Here is an 18,396-nt window from a genome sequence, read left to right on the forward strand (position 1 = left end):
TATTTCAGAAAGGAAGAAAGTATATATACACACACACACACATATATATATATATATATATATATATATATATATATATATATATACATACATATATACATATATACATACATACATACATACATATATACATATATACATATACATACATATATACATACATACATATATATATATATATATATATATATATATATATTTATATATATATATATATATATATATATATATATATATATATATATATATATATATATATATACATACATATATACCCACACATATACATACATACACATATACACATACATATAGACACATATATACATATAAAAATAATAATAATAAAAACTGAAATGCAAAATGGAGTTGAAAACAATTTGAAAAAGTTCTAGTTCAACCCCAGTTTATATAAACATTATGAATATAATTGTTCGCATGGAAATAATTTTTATTTTCATTTTAAAAATATTGCAGTATAAATAAATATTGTATGAATATTGTCTGTGGAAACATTGGGTTATTCATTCTTGGCCAAGAGACTGTCTCTCATTTTGTCTCGGAATAAATACACTTTCATAGTACGAAGTGATGGGTCAATCTCATTATAAAGCTTGAAGACATTGTAAGTAAAGCTTCTTCGGAACAGAGAAGTTTTGTAAGGTGGAAGCGAGATATGACCCCTATGACGTAAATTGAGGTTATGAATATCTGTCCTATATTTTATTTTATTGTATAGATATGGGGGACACTGTTTAATGATTACTGCATGAGTTAAAATGAGAAAATGAAGTTTTCGACGATCTTGCATTTTTATCCATTTTGCGGATCTTAACTTGTGAGATATTGGATCATATTTGCGAATACCGTAGATCAATCTGAGACATGATTTCTGATTTTTTTCTATCCGATTAATATCGTTATGACCTAAGCATGGCCCATACAGAACGTCACAAAAGTTAAAGTGACTCAGGACAAGTGTATCACTTAACGTTGTTTTGAGTGATTGTGAAAGAACATGTCTATGAGGGTAAAGCATTTTCAGTGAACAATAAGCCTTTTGAAGACAAGAGTTAATATGTTTCCTAAATCGAAGTTCTGTATCTAAGTGTAAACCTAAATTCCTTGCACCACTTGTAAATAGTACCTCTTCATTTTGAATTTTAATTCTCATAATAGTTTCAATGTGATGTCTGTTTTTTCCAAATATCATTACTTTGGACTTGAGTGCGTTGATTTTCAACTTATGCGCATGTGATACCTCTACTAATCGGTTTATATCTTCCGATATAACTTTTTGAGCCTCAAACCAATCTTCTGGAGCAAATGAGTGATACAGCTGTGTATCATCAGCGTAAAAGTGGACTTTACAAGTTGTAATGCTCGAAATAAAGTTACTTGTGTATATACTAAATAGTACAGGGCCAAGTATAGACCTTTGTGGAACCCCACAAGTGACCTTTTCTCTTGATGACTGACCCACAGCTGTCTCCACATATTGACTCCTGTCCTGTAGATAATCACACATAAGACTAATAGCACTGTCCGAAAAACCTATAAAGTGTAAAATAGAGAGTAAAATTTCATGGTTGATCGTATCAAATGCTCTTGAGTAATCTAAGAGAATAAGAACAGTTGTTTTTCCTGCATCTGTCTCTCTAATAATATCATCAACAATGCTAAGTGAGGCTGTAGCGCAACTGTGTCCCGGTCTGAACCCTGATTTTTCAGAAGGCAATATAGTATATTCAAGATGATGTCTTATCTGAAAGTTCATAATTTTTTCAATTACTTTCGACAGACATGGTAGTATACTAACCGGGCGGAGGTCATTGTAACTCAATATATCAATGGAATGGAATTATCCATGACACTTTCCAGATATCAGGAAAAATACCTTCCAGTAACCAAGAATTGACAATATTTGTTAATACCGGTAGAATTGTTGGGCAGCAAAGTAATATCATTTCTAAGTTTATTAAGTCAGGACCAGTAGCTAGTGATTTCACTTCTAGCAAGCATTTATGAATTTCATCGACAGTATCTGTCGAAGAATGAAAGAGTTCCCTAAAATTAGATTTTTTGTTTTGAATATACTTGTTGAGCAAATTTTGTTCAGGTTCAGACTTATCCGATGATGACTGCATAAAGTGCTGATTTATTCTATTAGGGTTGTCAAGACATTCTGGTATAGATACAGTTGTTTTGCTGTGTATATTCAAATTTTGTAATCTTTTCCATAGAATCTTACTACCATTTTTGTTTCTTGCACTGAATTCTAAATAGCTTTTCTTTTCGTTACGGACAGCTATATTTACACGATTTCTGAGTTGTTTGTAATAGATCGATGGATAGATGCTGAGACATAAATGTTGAACGTGCCAACAGCAAATACAATCCTTGTGGCTGTACATCGGCTTATTCTTGTATAAGCGCATCAGTAAATTATTGTTCTCGGATTTTCATTTGATTAAAGGATTTCAACTTGTTGACAAAATTGAGGTTACGTAGTCTATCGCCCTCTTGGTGAGCTGTCTTGAAAAGAAATGATACACTTCTGCTCCCTCATGATCGTGAACCATGCAGAGAGTATTCAGATTAAAAAATCTACGGCCTCCCTGTTATCGGGGGAGGTATAACCATTGACTCACATGGAGATGCGTCATATTTTGGGTCTTAACTTCAGGATGATACCGACCACCAAGTGCCAGAATATTTGTAAAAGTGACTTATTGGCAGTTCCGATGATCAGATCTTTCGGTGGAAAGGGTCTTACCGTGGAGATAGTTTTTCACTGAAGTTACCTTTTATGAGTGACCTTGTTTTCCACCTCAAAATAAGTATACGTCTCTAAGGCGTCCAGCTGATGTAGAATGTTTCTATGTAAGAACATATACTCCTCAAATTGTCGTCTTTTGAGATGGGCATTTGACCATTCCGAATTCCATACCTGCAGAGGACTTCAGTCTCCAAGATTGCCATAGCTGTATCCATGAGTATTTCTGAAAACAAAGGATAATGAAATCCAGGAAAAATGTAGCTGAGCTGATAGCCCTGAAATACAAATCTTTTGAAATTGATCTAGCTTTAGCAGATAGCTTATGCGATGTTGTACCAAATGTCTTTCGGTAATCGATACAGGCCGAAGAGAAGCTATCCTTTTGCAATAGGTCCTGTATATATATGTCGAGAATCCTCTCTTTGACCATACCTGCTCATATATCAACTCGAATACCGAGTTGATTGCGGGATGAATTCGTGTTCATAAGACGCTAAACAATTTATAATACGAATTCAAACATATTATCAGCTTGTAATTATGTGGAATTGACAAAACTCCGTTGTTGGAGATGAAAAAAAAATAGAGTCAGAAACTGTAATGTCAATGGATGCTGGCTGTTCCTGTCCATCTGGGCCAGGATCAAACAGCAAAGTTCTTGAACACACATGGGTTCTTTGAACATCATCAATACAGAAAGCTTCGAACTGACTTAAGGCTGGGGTATTTAGGTCAAGTGTCTTCGGATGTCCATAAATGTCTATTCTGAATCTCTCTATCTGAACCCAGTGTTCGTAATACTAACAGATGCATGTTGTCCTAGCGACTTGATCTTAGTTTCCATCTTGTGTACCCACAGGTCAATCTTCAGAACCGCAAGCCGGGATTCTGTCCTTTCGATTTGGAAAGCGTAGTAGATAGCGTCAACTAGGAGTGGGACTGAAATTGTTACCAGTTAGTTCTGGATTGGAGATCCAAAGCCCTACATCGGATGGTAAGATACATCATCTTGAGCCATCTTCGAGTGGAAAATGCAGCACCCTTCGGATGTATTCCACACCACAGAGCTTGTATTCTTGCCATGAACCTTTTTTGCATGAGACACTTCTCTCGTAACAGTGTCTGAGGCTATGTGTCCACTACAAATGTCAAAGTAACCACTCAAAGTGTTTGAGCTGGTCGGACTCTGTTTTCGAAGCGAAACAGTTACCTCATCGTGGGTCAGAGAACCATTTGCTCAAAGCAGACGCAATGGGACAAGAATGACAGCTTCTGCGTTTGTCCGTCCAAGATTTCTACCACAGTGCGGAAGGCCGAAATGATCTTGGGGTTCGAGAGTGGAGAGATCATCATTCCAACAAATGCTCCAATAATCAGAAGAATTATTTTGACAAAATAGCAGAGTTCATAGAGAAAATCTTGATATTTCGTTCAGGGGATCGAAACTCAAAGACGAATATCGTCCTGCTGTGATGGTCGGAGAAAACTACATCAGGCTTATTAGCTCGTATGAACCTGAGAGTGGAAAATGAATATTTCCAAAAAATCGACATTTTTCATTCCCCACAACGTATTAAATCTTCCCCGAAGCGTAAGCCGTAAAAGTGCCGTAAAAAGGCCTTAGCACTCTTAGGGCTGCGTTGAGCTGAGATCGTATATCCTGGATATGGCAACAGGAAATGCATAAGGTCTTAGACACCTCACGTCAGGCCCTTCATGTGGTGTCAGGAACCATCAGGCGACTAAGGTAGACTAAGGTGTTGAAACACCATACTAGTAGATCATGATGGATCCCTCAGTTACCGACTTGAGCCCACTCGAACTCAGGAAAGCGAAGGTCAGGTGCCTTGATGAGCCGAAGTCTCCAATGTCGAGGCGTTCAATATTGCCGCGGAAGTAAAGTGCGGCTTTTATGTGTGCCACTGAAGGGATTCCAACTCAATGCCAAACTTATGATCACCTCGTTCGGTGTAGAAAAGTGAACCAAGTTCATCAGCTGTCTCAAAGAGAAATGCTCCAATTTCTGCTTTCTCATGGTCGCGGGCCACGTAGAGGAGGGGATCATATCATTCGAGAGAAACGTCAACAAAAAGTGTTTACGACGAGGAAGACTTTTCAGTAAACACAACTATAATAAGTTTGACCAACTTTGTGAAGAGTCTGACTGGAATAACGTCCTACATTTTGAGGACCCCCTGAGTGAATTCTATAAATTACTATCTGTGAATTTCAATTGTGCATTTCCCATTCGAAATTTATTTACTTTATTGTTCTGTGGCAACTAAACTGGCTGAAAAAATCATTGTGAAAAACAATCAAATATCGTACTTGAAGAATATTACAGTATCTTCTACTTTCTTCTTCACACCTACGGATATCTATGAAATAAAAAGAAATCAAAAATAAAAATTCGGTGGGGTGGGATGCCATTTCCTTAAAAATTCTGATAACTCTTCCTGACAGGGCTTTGAGTGCGTTGGCGGAGGCAATAAATTTCTCATTCTCTGAAGGTATGTTCCCATCGTGTCTGAAAATTGCCACAATCATTCTTCTACATGAAGGAGGCGATCTTGACAACCCAGCTAATTTTAGGCCAATTGCTTTGATACCCGTTTTGTCTAAAGTTATAGAAAAACTGGTAAAAAAACGAGTAATATCTTTCCTCGAGAAAAACAATGTGATAAATTTATTCCAATTTGGCTTTCAGTCTTCAAAAGGTACACAAGACGCCATATTTTCACTCCTGGAAAACCTGTACACCAATCTTAATGTGACCTAGCCAAGACCTTCGATTGTGTAGACTACATGCTACTTCTTTGCAAGCTGGAAGTTTACGGATTTAGAGGATCGGCATTACTTTGGTTTGAGACGTACCTTTCTCATTGGCGGCAGAATGTTCTATTAGATGGAATTTCATCAGAAGAACGTTTCATTGTCAGTGGGATTCCACAAGGTTCCGTTTTGGGACCGGTGTTGTTTCTCATTTATGTCAATGACTTGGTGCATGTTGACATAAGTGGTAAATTCATATATTTCGCTGACGATACCACTATCCTCTGGCATAGCAATACCGCCTCAAATTTACTTGATCAAATCATCGTCGACATAAGAAGGGTTAAAGAGTGATGTGATTCCAATCTTTCATCATTCAACATCGATAAAACAAATGTGGTCACGTTTAGATGTAACAAAGGGAAAGTACATTTGGAAAATGTAATAATTGAAAATTTGGAGAAAAACAAATTTAGGGCTCTTCATTGTTAAAAATCTAAAATTTGATTACCATGTTGACTACTTATGTAAAAGACTAGTAGCAGGATGTCATGCAGTGAGAGTTGTTGCAAGAGAGTTAGACACTACTATCACAAGATCAGTTAATTTTGCACAAGTTGAGTGCTATTCACGTTATAGAATTTGTTTCTGTGGGAATTGTGCAAAATTTCGTTTCAATATGCTATTCTCTCTATAAAAAAGATTCATCAGATATTTATGCAAGGCTAGCTACAGGGATTCATGCCGCCCATTATTTGTGAAGCAAAAAATTCTGACCTAAGTATGTTTTTTTATTTTGGAAACAGTGTGTCTTGTCCACAAAAAATACAAAAATAAAATTAGTAACACCTCAACTTATAGTACACGTCAGTCTTACTCCGTTTCCCTTCCCACACCTTCACTAGCCTTTACACAAAATTCTATTATTTTCAATAGCAAGAAGTTATTTAACCACCTTCCCATTAATTTAAGGCGAATATATAATGAAAAGAAATTCAGAAAGAAAGTGAAAGAATTCCTTCTTGGGAGGCCCTATTATAGTGTAGACGAATTCTACCAAGGCTCTATCGAGTAATTGCCATGTAGCTTTGTGTAAACAAGTAATTGAAACCAACACGAAATGGCTATCAATGTTCATTATGTAGCATTATATATTTACATTTACCTAATATTCATAAATTCATGAACTTATATTTGTATCTGTTCAGCTAGACTTAATATTGTTCTGTCCATATACTCTGCTCTTGTCTCTAAGCATTATTTTATAGTTTATATTTGTTAATTGTCCCATATACATGTTTGACTTTACTAGACTTTGCCAATAAGATGTTCATATCTTGGGTAATGAAGCAAATTTTGATTTGATTTGATCCGAACTCCTGATGGCTTTACTGGATCCATCCAGCATCATTCTGTGGTGTAGACATTCGTAGTTCATGGCCTCTCTGTTGTCGGGGAAGTACAACCGTCTAACGCACGATTTCGGATGCAGACACCTATGAAGATGCATCTTTTTTCGGGTCTTCACGTCGAGTTCATACAGCTCCTCCCGAGTCACTGCTTCAAACGGGGAGAGTAAGATCGGAGTGACAGGTATGTCTGTGGCAGTAACTTTGTTCCTCTCCGACAGTTCCAGTTGTGATACTTACCGCGGAGAAAGTTTTTCACTTAGTTTGCCCTTTTGTGAGTGGCGTTGTTCCACCTCAGGGTAAGTATACGTCTCAACGGTATCCAGATGGTATCGGATGCTTTCGTCTACGAGTTGCAGATTCTATTTCGAGATGGACCGTTGCATATGTATCTACCCTGAATTTCATACTGATATCATGTGTGTACTCTCCCTTCACTCTTGAGGACTGATGAAGGTTCTATTCTCCAGAGGCATGAAGTTTAAGATCATCCATATAAAGAAATGGGCGACCTTATGCCTTATCTTTCCTGACATTAATCAGGTTTTACAAGGACATTTTCTAGAATGGCACCTTTGCGTTGAAATGATGCTACAAAATTTTCATCTTGTAACTTTTATTATTATTATAAAAGGATAAAATTGAGAAATAAATATATCAGTAGAGGAAGCTGAAATAGAGTTTATTCAGGTTTGTCATATTGAAGTAAAACTAAGATGATATTGCTTCTCCAGTTAATTATTGAGATTACTTTGATCAATTATTTTATTCTTGACAAAATATCACCAGTTAAAAACTCAGATGGAACCTAAGTACGGCAGGAAATAACTAGATCTAAATATGGTTTGTATGCGGTAAATTGCTCGCACTGAGAGTACTTTTACTCTTCTTCAACTTGATCTTCTCCTTGATCTGCGATAACCTGGATGTCTCCCTATGAACGGGAGCCAAAATATTGCCATCACCTCCTTGTGTGTTCTGTTTGGAGCTTTCTATCTGCACAACAGACTTCAAGTCGTACAGGAAAGATTGCGGCTGAACCATAGGGCTTTGGAGGCTGGTGTAGGGGTTTTTTATTAACGTGTTCGGAGCCTGGTTTTCTTCTGGAGTGTCCACGAAGAACTTTGGTACAGAGCTTTGTCTGATTATGGGCAACTCTTTGGGAAAGTCTATTTTCAGGTGAAGACTTTTGGAGGATCTTCTCTCCATCAGGGACTTTTTTCTCAGCTCTACATTTCCAGGTGGTTCCAAATAGGCACTTCCCGCTTTTGAAATAGGTGGAGATTTTGCTTCGTCGTCTTTTTTGGTGTAGATGTTTTCGAAACTGACCGTCTTTCTTGTTTCCTGAAAGTAAAAATATTGAGATGAATCTGGTTTTACATGATCATTATCAAAAGTTACCGTTGTATGAGGATGTTACAAAAGTTTCTAGTTTTATTTCTATGTATCCTTTTTTATTTTGATATCATGCCTAAATTCAGTTTTCTCAAATACCAGTGTGTTAATATAGAATCATTTCGAATAACAATTGATTGATTTTATAGTGCATATTTATGACTGGGCACTAGATTTTTATTGATAGTGTACCATTAATCGAAAAAAAGAAACGAAAGATTAAGAGAAAAATTAAAGTTAAGAAAATTATCACCGACAAGCCAATCGTTTTGTGTAGGGATCTAAAAAAATAATAGAAATTCAGGTATTAGAATTCTCGATATCATCTTAGATATTATGTAATTTATTATTCCTTGTCTTCTTCATTAAGAATTTTCATTTAACCATGCAGTTAATTGAATATTGCGTTCATCATCATCACTATCAGCATCGCTATTCTATTCCTTTATAAAAACAACCCAATCTCGATAAATAGTGGGTGGTCCCAGAAGCTCCCGGTCTAACAAAGATAACACTGAAATTCAATAAGGGTTCAATTGAGGTTCAACTCAATACACCTCGAACTTCACTGTTTGAGAACTCTTTCATCTGAAGAACTACGTTTATGTGAAATACATTTCCTAAGAACGTTTTTCCAAATGGATTTAATCTCCAGCGATTCAAATCCAATGTGTCTGTCGCACAGACACCTTAAGGATTTTTCTGTAATGCTTGTTCTTTGTCCTTCAAAAACTTCTAGGATCACCCTGGTTTGTTGGTAGCAATAAAAAATGAAAATTATCTGAAGTGAAACTGAAAAAACCTGATCTAGTTTGAAGAGATTCATTGACGAAACTTGGTAATTGATCGGCACCAAATTACCTGAAGTAATACTAGTTTTATTCAACTAGCACTGTACACAAGTTCAACATGTTTTTCAATTCACAATAGCTTCCTCAGGGGTGTTCATATTCACTAAGTTCTACTTTATTAGTGTTTCATCCAAAAATTTAAATCGTATGAACTTCTATCTTTTTTTTTTTGGAGGTGGAAAATTCTTTATGAACATCAGGTAAAAGTTCTTCTCTTCCCTGATAGTGTGGGACTCCGGAGCGAGCTCCGTATACCGCACTAAAAACCACCCTATTTGCCCCTCCTCTATCTGGAACCATCTATTCGACATCAAACATCAGGTAGAGGCGGCATTTATGTATACGGCTATAACCTCATACTTCCGCAATCCTCTGCAGTTCTCTATCCTCCCTTTCCTTCTCCTCCATCAGGTTTCGAAGAAATGTATGCCCAGTTTTCCACAACACCGGACTACCGATCATCGCTGTCACCAGGTTCTCGGGAGCAAAACCCTCTCCAAAGACTCCTTCCATGACCCTTCTCTCTCTGTGCCATCTCTCGCACACAAATATTGTGTGTAGCGGGTCATCGATCGCTCCACAATAAACACAATTATCATCTGTGGTTTTCCCTATCCTTTTGGTGAAGGATCTAAAATGGCAATGGCAACCATTTTCTCCTTATTATTAGCACCGACTATGAGAGCCAGATCGTCAGCATAGGCCACAGTGGTGCACCCCCTGGGCAGATCTACTTATATAGTCCGTTTGGTGAGGTAGTCCCTTACCACCCTGCACAGGTGTACACTCACCTCAAGGTCTCTTAGCTGCCTATTAATCAGGTGCCATTTAGCAGTGTTGACCGCGTTTTTGACGCCGATCATTATAACTATTGCCCACGTCGTCCTCGCGTCCTTCACCGCGTCCATGACAGCCTCTATGGCTCCCACAGTCGATCTATTATTCCGGAATACAAATTTGGAGTTTGCGAATCCACCCCTTTCCTCAATCTCCTTCACCAGCCGGGCCTTGAGCAGATATTCGTATATCTTCCCGAAACCGTCGAGTAGACAGATTGGCCTGTACTTCAGGTCTACCCTGGGATCTCCTTTGGGTATGAGAATCGCCTTACCCTGCTTCCACTGTTCAGGAAAGGCTCCAAGTGTACAAGAATCGTTGAGTACATTAAGTAGAGCGGCTGGTGCAATCTCCATTACCATCTTGACTGCTTTGTGTGTGATGCCATCTGGTCCTGGGGCTCTCCTATTCTTCAATCTACTTTTTGCCAGTTCCAGCTCTTCAGCTGTAAAAGGGGGGATGCTGCTCCGTGCACCACCTCGTGTGCCTCTTGGTGCTCCGTATCCATTTCAGGGAAGAGATCCCTCAGCAGTGTTAATTTCCTCGAGTTCATACGGGGCTTGGTAACCCTTAAGCTCCTTCATGACTATACTATAACCCTGACCCCAGGGATCATCCTCGAGCCGATCGCATAGCTCCTTTCATCCCTGCTCCTGGGCCTTGTTTATTTGCTTCCTTATGCTTCGTCTTGCTTCCTTGTAGACCGCCTCCTTAGCTGCAATATCTACAGGTTCTAATCGCGCTCGTTTCGCCCTAGTGGGCTCTCTCCTACATCGATTACATGCTGTCCTTAGGTCTTGAATGGCTTCACTCCACCAGGCTGGTTGCTGCCTAGACGTCCCATCCTCCTCAAATCGTTGGCTCATTTTCTGTGCACATTGCGTTGAGGCTGTCAGCTCTGTCACCCCTACAATGTTGTGGCTGAGCAGTTCGAACGCGTCCCTAAATGCCCTAGCATCCATGTATATTTCTTGGTGCCTCTCGATTTTTGTAGCCTTACGCTCGGTCTCCACTCTATACAGCAAGTAATTATGAAGGCTGCCACTTTCAATCTGCGACATATGCCAATCTGATATTCTGGTTGATAGTTCCCCAGTGGACAAGGTGATGTCAATGATGGAGGATTGTTCAGCTCTGCTAAACGTTGGTACCCTCCCGGTGTTATGTACCGTCATGTTCACTTCGCTGATCCATTCCTCCACATATTCTCCTCTGTGGTCAGTGCTGTCTGAATTCCACATAGTAGATTTAGCGTTGAGGTCCCCCGAAACAACCACATCTTTTCTCCCATTCCGTATATGCTGCGCCAGTCTGTCAATGTATTCTCTAAAATTACCTAGTACAATGTTGGGAGAGACAAAGCAATTATACAGGTTCCACGTGTCGAAAGCTATGCATGTAAACCCATGCTCAGACTTGTGGCCCACGACGCCGCATCTTCGGTTTCTTCACCAAATTGCGGTGTCTTCGCCTGGATCCGTAATGAATTTAGAGTCCTTTCGAACAATGGCTCTATTTGGTTCCTGTATAACAACCACATCCACATTTAACTCCTCCGCCATACGTTGCATCAAGTAATGCGCATTCCGTCTCCCGTCGGTGTTAATCTGCAGGATTTGTAGGAGCATTTATATGATGTCTTCGGCTCCTCCGAGGCCACTCCCAACGTCAGAGGAAACTTCTCCCATGTCCTCCTGTGAGTTTCCTTGCGCTAGGTGTCCCTCCTCAAGGGTAGTTTCTGTATTTTCCGGTAGCTTGGTTATGAATTCTACGTCTTCAGGGAGTGCGTTCAGTCTCCTTTTGTGCCTATTATTTTTGCTGGCACCCCTCACTGCTGCTTTGAACTTGGGACATCGCATGCTGCCAGATTTATGGTCCCGTTCTTCGCAAACAGGGCAATATTCTGTATTGCTGCACTCCTGTGCCTTATGACCTGCCTCACCACACCTGAAGCAGTGCATAGTCCTGTCTGGGCCGGTGCAGTTTTCTTTTTTGTGTTCCAGGCTCCAGCACATGAACTTCTATCTATTGATAATTTCACCTGAGTTTAGGTATGAACCAACTGAAAATGTGAACATCTGTTCAAAATCTGTTTTTCTGTTAATCAGCTGCCGTCCTCATACGAACGACAACTCTCAGGTGTTGAGAAACTTGTGTGAGCTAAGGACTAACGAGGTCTTATCTCTTAACGTGTGAATCCTAGCATGGTAACATTATAAAAGATATTTTACCAACTCATCAAATGGACATGCAATAAACTAATTACCAATTTTCACATCAGAAAACAGGTCCAATAGACGGCAATAACTCAATTCTATTTGGTCATTCCGTACATTTTCAGACATATCGAAATCATTATTTTCCAAGCATTACAAATAGTTAAGGTGTTTAACCCTTCTCTTCCAAATATAATACATCACTTTTGTGATGTCTTATATTACATCACATTACTCATGATCCGACTCCAATGTTCTTTCATTCTTGAGGAAAATGTTTTCCCCGTTTGGCCAACAAAGTTTTTTGCAAGAACCACTAGTTAAATTATATAATCCTTATCTATTCGACACTGAAGTTTTTGTTATTGTTTTTATTAAATTTGCTTTTATTATGACATCCAAGTTTTTCTTTTTCAAATAAAGGGCAAAGTTATTGGTGTGTTTACCAAAGTATGTCAATGTCCTTTGTTATTATTATTATTGAACTGTATTATTCATCAGAACTACAATTCATCAGAACTGCAAGTCAATTCTCGATCAGCATTTCACCAACCAAGTTGATTACATCAGAAGATGAACTGATGTGTAGGTCAGTTTTTGTTTCGGATTTATACTCACTTCTTTATTCCGTATATTTTCCTGAGAGTCGCTGTCCGTAGTACTTTCGTCGCTGCCCTTATCCAAAACGAAGGAGGGAATTCTGTTAATGGCACTTTCACTCGAGTTCTTCTTCTTCTTGCTATCTTCTCTATTCAGTCTTCTGGGTTGATTAACTATGGGTAGTTTCTCTTTTTCGGGTAAAGGGTCGATCGTCACTATCGCTCTTCCCGCTATCACAGACACGCTATCGTAGAACGCCATGTTTTCGCAGAAGTTATTGTTTCTTTCTTCTTTTGTGATTGGTTCCTGGTAGGTAGCGATGCTCTCGTCGAAGCAAAACCGCTCTTCTATTAGGTGCCAGTAACATGTTTCCAAACATCTGAAATAATTCAGAACTACTGAGAAAAAACAATGGCTATGGAAAAAATCGACAGTTATTATGATGCCTCATACCAGTGAGGTGAAATTACCCTGAAATCCACAAAAAAATCGAATATATTTCGAGGTGGGTACGAAAAATTCAGTTACAAACATTTTTCTCTTCCTTACAGAAAATAATCTAGGAGTGGTGGTCTCAAACAGCATATGAATCTTTCAAATTCCTGTCCTTGATACATCACAGGTGAATTCCTCCAAAATGATTTCCAAGATTGCGTTGTTGTTAACGATATAAAAAAACGATATTTGAATACACTTGGCTATAGCCATTTTTCATTAGGCGCTTTCTGTCTCCAAATTTAAATAAAACAAAGTGTATGTGAGATATCATCGACATTTTTGATTAGTTTGAAAGACTTATTGATGCCATCCGAAACGTCCAATTTTCCGTGACACTGGAGCGTATATCAGGCTGAATTTGACCGATGACATGTGGTTTAATGGCTTTGAGAATCGCTGTGGTTTGTGGCTCATTCGTGACTCAAGAAAACCCCACGAGAAAAAGTTTAACCGGGTCAAATCGCCCATCACCTCGACGTGAGATGACCATGAGCTGTGTGGCACATAGCCCCGTCTTGTTGAAACCACAGGTCGTTGGTGTCCAATGGGGAATGTTCCTCAATTTGGGTTATTACAGCAAATGCAAGTTTGAACAAAATAGAGTTTAATTCATGAGTTTTTCAAATTCACTTCGAAAAGTATTCAAATTGATGTTTCCAATGTTGGGTTTCAATTTTTAAAGGGATTTGTTTCTAATTCACATATTGGTAACAACGCTTATATCAAGTTGAAATAATTTATACGTACCTAGATATTCTACTTTAAAAAAGGAAAATTATCTTTATAAATCAACAATTAGGGCAAAATATAAATTATAGTTCAACACCACCTCCACAAGCCACATAAACAACAGTTGTTTTATTATTTATTTATATAGAGGAAGATAGGTTAGGTGCACAAAATGTCATATGTCACAGAATGTCTCGGAACTCGGAACATAAGTGAACAGAACAGCACGCCAATGATGTTGCCAAATGGTGAAATAGAAACGAATCCCTTTAAATGTTGAATGCATTATTTCATTCCACTTTTTTAAGTATTTAAATAATTTTTTAAAGAAAAACGTTGAAATGATGAGTGATGAAATGATGAAAACTGCTTGATTTTCGTCAGGAGGAACATTAACATTCAGGCCAAATGGAGTCGCTAATCATCGACCTATAGTGCTCGCCGTTGAATGTGATGGCCTGGCCATCAAAGAAATACGGACCGATGACGCCGCCAGCTCAAAAGACACACCAGACAGTGACTTTTTTGGGGTGCATTGGACGCCCTTGGATCTTCTTTCGATTGGTATCGTTCTAAATTTATCAATTTTGTTTGTTCACGTACCCATTCATCCAGAAATTGGCCTCATCGCTGAATATGAGATTTTTACGTGGGGTTGACAACTCTTTCAGTAGGTGTACACCTCCATTTCCTCAATAATAATAGTTATAACAACCATCTTGGTACGAAGTGTTCATCTGGTAAGGCAAATCGCGGGTTGAATCGCTTCTGGTGTATTGAGTTGTTCAACGTTTTGGCTTCGATTTTGAAGCTAGTTTCAAGAAGCTATGACTACACCGAGGTCTCAATCTGTCTACTTCCTCACGCTGTAAGGGTTTCGTGACTTGACGCCGGGGTTTCAATCTGCCTACTCCACAGGTCTAGTCACTGGTCTCTGCAAGGGATCATAGACCACAGGCAACAGAGTACACCACAGGCAACGGATCAGACCACAGGCCAAAGCCTGTGGGCCCACAGTCGACGCTTTGGAGTAGACAGACCTCTACAATTTTGTAGGTAAGTGTGGCAGATAACCGACGAAAAATCAAAAGCATTGTCTTGATGAAACAGCACTTTCTATTTCTTCAAATGGGGTCGTTTTTCCGAAATTTCGGCCTTCGAATGCTCCAATAACGCTATATAATTATAACTGTTATGACTGTTCCAAAATACCGAGGTCATAACCTTTCCAGTCGATCGTTTCATTCATTTTCACATATCGACGCAAAAATTCACTTTATTATGTTCAAACAAGACCAAGCACTGCTCAGAATCATCAAGACTCTTAACTTTTTTTAACTCTTCGAGATATGTGTGCAAACCATAATGTACTTCTATATTCTAAAAGTTATTTCTCCTAATCAGCATGGTTTCGTACAACAAAGATCATGTATGATCATGTTTAAATCAATATCTCTGTACGTACCTGGACAAGCAAAAACAAGTCGATGTTGTTTATTTAGACTTTCAAAAAGCCTTCGATCAAATATACCATTATGTTGTTACCAGCAAATTGACAAAATTGGGACTCTCTAACCACCTGCTCACTCTAATTGAATCATATCTAGTTAACAGAAAACAATTAGTCGAATATGAATCTTTCAAATCAGCTCAGTACGTAGTTACATCTTTTATTAATGGTTTGGCAACCTCTTTGAATATTCCTAGTCTACTATTTAATCCAGTCATTTAAGCTTAAATTAGGTAAGAATCTCGGAATTCGAGATACCCAGCTGTGAGTCTGTAAATACTTGTATATTAACACCCTTAAAGTTGTCTCAAAACCTACATATGGTAGGGTGTAAGCAACTATTAAATTTCAAGGTCAAAGGTCACAAAAATCGGTTTTTTGTGCTTTTTTTGGAAATATCTCATTTCCTATGGGTTTATTGCTATTTGCATTTATTATCAATATTGTAGAATACAACATTTTCTACAAATTTTGTTTGAAAAAATTTTTTATACGGTGAACCGTTTTCGAGATAGAGGGCGGAGAGCGCGCGGTCACAGCATCACTTCAGGTCAACCGGTGCCTCCGGTCGAAAACGAGCCATATATAGTTGATGAACTATCGATAAATCAATGATTACAAATTGACCTGAAGTGATGCTGTGACCGCGTGCTCTCCGCCCTCTATCTCGAAAACGGTTCACCGTATAAAAAATTTTTTAAACAAAATTTGTAGAGAATTTTGCATTATACGATATTGATAAAAAATACAAATAGCAAAAAACCCATAGGAAATGAGATATTTCCAAAAAAAGCGCAAAAAACCGATTTTTGTGACCTTTGACCTTGAAATTTAATAGTTGCTTACACCCTACCATATGTAGGTTTTGAGACAACTTTTAGGGTGTCAATATACAAGTATTTACAGACTTACAGCTGGGTATCTCGAATTCCGAGGTGAACTTACTATAATGACTGGACTAATTTGCAGACGACCTGAAACTATATTATAAAATCGACGACATTACTGACTGCCAACGTGCAAACTTTGGTATAATGATAGTCGTCTACAACTGAACGTATCCAAATGTAAAATAATATCATTTACAACAAAAAAGCGAGTTTTAATGTACGATATTCAATCAAAAATCCTACAATCAACCGCGTACACGAGATAAAAGATCTTGATATAACATACGACAGCAAATCAACATTTACAACACATATAAGGAATATGACTGCTGATGCAAATAGGATGCTTGGATTCATTTACAGAAATGGCAAACACTCGAAAAGTATTGCCACCATAAAATTGCTATATCTTGCGTTTGCCAGATCTAAGTTAGAGTATGGCTCTGTGTTATGGAATCCACTTCAAGACTACCAAAAAACATCAGTTGAGAGCGTGCAGAGGAAGTTCCTAAAATACTTATGTCTAAAAGTTGACGGACAATACCCCACGAGAGGCATCGATCATAACATTTTGTTGACACGATTCGATATGACATCTTTGGAAAATAGGAGAGTTTTCCTTGGTATGAAATTCCTGCATAAATTACTTAACAACAATATTGACAGTACGGTTCTTTTTTCCGGGATCAATTTCTTAGTACCAAGAAGTGAAGGTCGACAGAATCTGAAATTATAATGCGAAGCATCACGCACAAATGTTATGCTACGATCACCATTGAATTTTATGTGCAGTAGCTTCAATAAAATCTGTGAACACTGCGATATTCATTTCGACTCTCTGAACGCCTTGGTAACATGTATCCACAATCACTTTTAATTACACTATAAATAACATTTGTGTCAGTACTGCTACATTGTATGATTTGTACTCAATTTTTCATTCCTCTTTTGAAATTCTACGTATATGAATAGATTTTTCCATTATTCAGAACTAATTTTATTAAAATATGTATAGAAAGCTAAGAAAGTGTATTAAGTACCAGCGAAAATTTGATTAACGCACGATGATACGAATGTTGATAGATCTCTCGAGAGATAATTTTATAAATAGAAACATCCGCTCCAATTAGAAGGTGTGAAGTGTAATGTAAGTGATTTGTATAATACAGTTAATCACGATGATGAGAGTAATAGCTTGGGCCACAAATTTTTCAGAATATATAGACTCATGAAGGGTTTTCGAAACTGTGTTTTGAGAACTGATACAGGTGAATCTCTAAAAAGTCTTCAATTATTAGTCAGTGACCAAATATATAGATAGTGTTGATTTGTTTATTGGGAAAATTATCAAATTTAACAACTTTTCTTTAAAGTTGAGACATTTCATAAGAGACCTAAAAAAATCTAGCTGTTCTTGTTAGTGTTTTATTATTATTCAACTATTTTGTTTTGGGCAAATTTTGAAGTTGTTCCAATTAGCACATCAAATAAAATGGAAAATACCGCGTTACTCGTAAACAGTTCCAGAAAATGTGGTAAATAATAATAGCCACATAAAGCACGTTTTCATTACATTAATTAGTCTAAATTGAAAGCTCCTTCTCTATACAAAAAAATTTTGGAATCTTCCAAAAAAAGAACAATTGAGATCTGCATTCTCCGAAATCCGATGATTCAAAACGTTGATTCTGCTGCTTCTAAATGCAATTGAACAAAAAATAATTAATTCACTCATAAACTCAATTATACACTCAATTAAACTGCCATTAGTAACCATTCAGTGTTTTGCCAGTATTTTTTAAACACGAGTCCTGTCAGGAGAAACAAATATAATTCATGAAAAAGAACTCCAGCTTGACAGGAAGATGAATTACTGAAAAAAGGGATGCATCAAGGTCAAAATAATCAGT

General features: G+C 37.8%; 1 protein-coding gene across 4 annotated transcripts in view; it reads right to left on the reverse strand.

Moving 5' to 3' along the window:
* Positions 1 to 7,626: 7,626 nt before the first annotated feature.
* Positions 7,627 to 18,396, reverse strand: part of LOC111504253 (uncharacterized) — a 39,742-nt gene continuing 28,972 nt past the window's right edge. For all 4 annotated transcript variants that reach the window (XM_074176372.1, XM_074176373.1, XM_074176374.1 and 1 more), the window contains 2 exons: positions 12,878 to 13,238; positions 7,627 to 8,304 (listed from right to left, as the gene is read on the reverse strand). In XM_074176372.1, the coding sequence (XP_074032473.1) occupies positions 7,795 to 8,304; positions 12,878 to 13,238 (871 nt within the window). In that variant the 3' untranslated portion in view covers positions 7,627 to 7,794. The remainder of the gene's footprint in view (positions 8,305 to 12,877; positions 13,239 to 18,396) is intronic.

Source organism: Leptinotarsa decemlineata, unplaced genomic scaffold (assembly GCF_025532065.1).
Source record: "Leptinotarsa decemlineata unplaced genomic scaffold, Ldec_3_MD MMD2_tig00001719_RagTag_RagTag, whole genome shotgun sequence".
NCBI lineage: Eukaryota > Metazoa > Arthropoda > Insecta > Coleoptera > Chrysomelidae > Leptinotarsa > Leptinotarsa decemlineata.